Here is a 3,301-nt window from a genome sequence, read left to right as displayed (position 1 = left end):
AAATTTGAGGGGGAAGACTTGGCAAAATGAATCATACCTAAATTCAAATGTTAAAATGTTCACAGCTTTTCTTCTTCATCAATATATAATTATGTGTTTTACCTTTTTTTCTTCAACTTTGATATCTTAGTGTTAAAAATATCCTTTTGGTTAAAGATCTTCCTCACACTGCTTTTAACAACATTAGGGCAGCTATGCTATAACCTTGGGCTGGGTGGTGGTCGAATACATTTGTTAGGCACTGTACAACGCAATTATACCCTTCATCTTTTTTTTTTTTTTTTGTGGATCACATATGACTCAGATCAAATCCCCCCACCCCACCCCCACTTTAATTTAATAAAGTAGCATCTTGCTTGTAGTGCCATTTGTAAACACCCACAACATACGAGACCTGAAGTGCAAAGGCGATCTTCACTTCTTCACCCGGGATAGAAAGAAACAAAAGCCCGAGAAGGAAGCGGGAGGAAGTCCAGAACAATAAACAAAACAAAACGGAAAAAAGGTTGAAGTTGTTGCTTTTGTTATATCACAAGTCCATACGAAGAAGAGAAGCGGGTGTTCGGGGCCTTTTGGGGGCAGGGTTGTATGTGAAAGTAATGGCGAGCTTTGCAGGAAGGCCTCCATGCACGGACACAGTGGTTGCAAATAAATTTGTTAACGGCAGAGAAGAGGTCAGGACGGGTGGGGTGTGGAGTTGTGCCCCCAGTGTTGCCCCCCCCCTCCCCCTCCTACACCCACCCACTCAACCGTCCTCAACATTGCCCGTCGCCTGCCACTGTAATTGACACTAAAGTCCTCAGTGTGTGCCGGGCTCTCAGACAGACATCCACATGTGTTTGTACGGTCCCTGGGATGCGATCTGTGCCTGGAGTGGACTGAGCCACTGGCCCCGCAGAAGTCCTGCCTGTTGGGCGAAAAGTAAAAGGTGACTTCATTGGTATTTCATTACCGCTTCGCTGGAAAAGTGGTTTGTTTTGGCAGCTGGTCTTTTGTGACAATTTTCTCGCTCCCCCTCCTCCCTTTTTGTTCAAAAAAATCTTCCTCCGACTGTTCCTCCCCCCCAGAAAACATACACATTCTCCGACGCGTCTACTTTCTCGCTCAGTGTTTGTGTTTAGTTTTATCTGTGAGTTTCACGGCCCTTTCACAGGCGCAGTCTTGTGTGAGAGGCCTCGGCGTGTTTCCTTGCCTTGAGTCGCAGGTCGGCGATGCTGGAGTTCTTGCTGTTGCTTTTGGCGGCCGCCGCCACCGCCGCCGCCGCCGAGGCCGAGTCGGCCAGCGAGGCGATTGGTAGTCCAAAGGGAGGGGGCGGGAACATCAAGTAGGGGGCGTGGGCGGCCAGGTGCGGGTGCAGGTGGGGGTGGGAGTGGGCGACGCCGTCCAGCTGGAGTTGCGCTTGAACCTGCGAGAGCAAAGAAATAAATAAAACTAAATAAATGATGCAAGTTGTAACCAGGGTTGCTTGGTTACAGGTCTCTAACTCAGGAGAGAAGTGTTTCGACTTCTCCGAGGGCTGCATCCAAACAAATGGAAAGATATAACTTTGAAATTCTTCAGCTTTCTTGAATTTATTAAAGGCACCAAACCAATCCATCAAGCAATGATTGTGTTCTACTGCTACATCACAGCTTTTTGCTAAAAGTGGTAAGGCAAATAGTTTTTTTTCAAAGCTTTAAGGTGGGCCACGGCCATGTAGGGGCTAGACCGGGCTTCAGATTCAAATCCAAAAAACAAAAACTGTCTTGGAATATTTTCATATGGTGTGTGTATTATCCTCCTCGCTGCCCATCTTCAAAACCCGCCTCAAAACTCACTTGTATTCTTTGGCATTTGATTCAGCATGACTTAGATTGTTCTTGGTTTTGCTGTTCGGTGCTTTCTACTGTTTTTATTACCGATTTGCTTTACTGTTTGTTGTATATGTTAATTTGCTCCATGTACAGCACTTTGAATGCGGAGTTGAGTATTACAATGAATCCCATCCCGCAAAGCCGGAGCAAGTGTGTGGGCGTGTGTTTAGTGTATGTAAAACTTTGTGCAATGCAACCTGTGATGATACACTTTTATTTTGTGGACATTTGTCATAGTGTGGCTTTTCCTGAAGATGAGTGCAATGAGATTAGGTTTCACACTGTGATGCAATTAAAACGTAACCTCAATTACCCGTTTTCTTTCATTTCACTCTTTTTGTTTTTTTTTTTTATTCTAAAACTTAATGAATCATACGTCTCTCTCTCTCTCTCTCTCTCTCTCTCTCTCTCTCTCTCTCTCGCCCTCCCTTTCTTACTGTTACAAACACACATTTCACACACAAACATACTCTGACATGTGAAATTGCATTGTCCAGAATCAGTGTTTCTGAGGCCCAGAACATATTTGACTTCATTCAGTCCACCGTGATACCCTTGAAATACGCCATCTTGTTCTGCTGATTATGCATTCGATTGCATCAATAAACTATTTTTTGCACTAAAAAGATACTCACATATTTGGAGTTATAAATATTTATCCAGACATATTCCTGAGTCAAAGGCGGCGCAGGAGGATTAAAGAAAGAAAAAAAAAAGGCCACAAAGAGCATGGCATATCCCTTTTCACATTCTGGGCAATTATTTCCTAATAGAAGGAGGTGAAAATAAAACGTGCTGACTTCAGAAGAAGACAACACTGCCATTTTTTATGTGTTTCAAACGGCACATGAAGAAGTGGGAAACTATTTTGTGCTTTGCCTTTCCAAACCAAATAGAAGCTTTAACTTGACCATATATGGGTTTTTTTTTTAATTCTTTTAGCCTAAAATACTGAAAATAAAAATGACAGTTCGACACTGTTTCCAGTTAGAGTTGCTTCGCACCTCAAGGGCAAACAAACATTGTGACGAACTGATTAAAAACTACATTAAGTCACTTTCTTAGGGGGAGGCGGCACCACCTAAACAAAAAACAGGTGGTCCAACTGTCTCACGCAAAACCAAAAAAACATGATGAACATTTGTTTTTGCTGTTTCGGATGAAACCCAAAAAATTACACATTTCAAGATTTCTTTTTTTTTTTTTCAGTACACAGCAACAGAATGCAAAGGAGTGATTGTTTTTTGTTTTTTTGTTTTTTTATGAATAGACATTTACATTGTATTTCTGAAAACTGCATGATGTGGAGGCCAATATACTATATACAAATGATAAGAAAAAATATATAGTTTTTTTCGGCACACACACACACACACACACACACACACACACACACACACACACACACACTATATATATATATATATATATATATATATATATGAAAA

General features: G+C 41.9%; 1 protein-coding gene across 2 annotated transcripts in view; it reads right to left on the bottom strand.

Moving 5' to 3' along the window:
• Window positions 1–744: 744 nt before the first annotated feature.
• The window catches only part of shox (shox homeobox), a 9,891-nt gene continuing 7,334 nt past the window's right edge, over window positions 745–3,301 (bottom strand). For both annotated transcript variants that reach the window (XM_019859927.1, XM_019859928.1), the window contains exons 5-6: window positions 1,193–1,405; window positions 745–907 (exon numbers count right to left, since the gene is read on the bottom strand). In XM_019859927.1, coding sequence (XP_019715486.1) covers window positions 818–907; window positions 1,193–1,405 — 303 coding nt within the window. In that variant the 3' untranslated portion in view covers window positions 745–817. The remainder of the gene's footprint in view (window positions 908–1,192; window positions 1,406–3,301) is intronic.

Source organism: Hippocampus comes, unplaced genomic scaffold (assembly GCF_001891065.2).
Source record: "Hippocampus comes isolate QL1 unplaced genomic scaffold, H_comes_QL1_v1.1 scaffold39, whole genome shotgun sequence".
NCBI lineage: Eukaryota > Metazoa > Chordata > Actinopteri > Syngnathiformes > Syngnathidae > Hippocampus > Hippocampus comes.
Note: the sequence above shows the minus strand (reverse complement) of the source record. Positions and strands in the feature narration are given on the sequence as shown.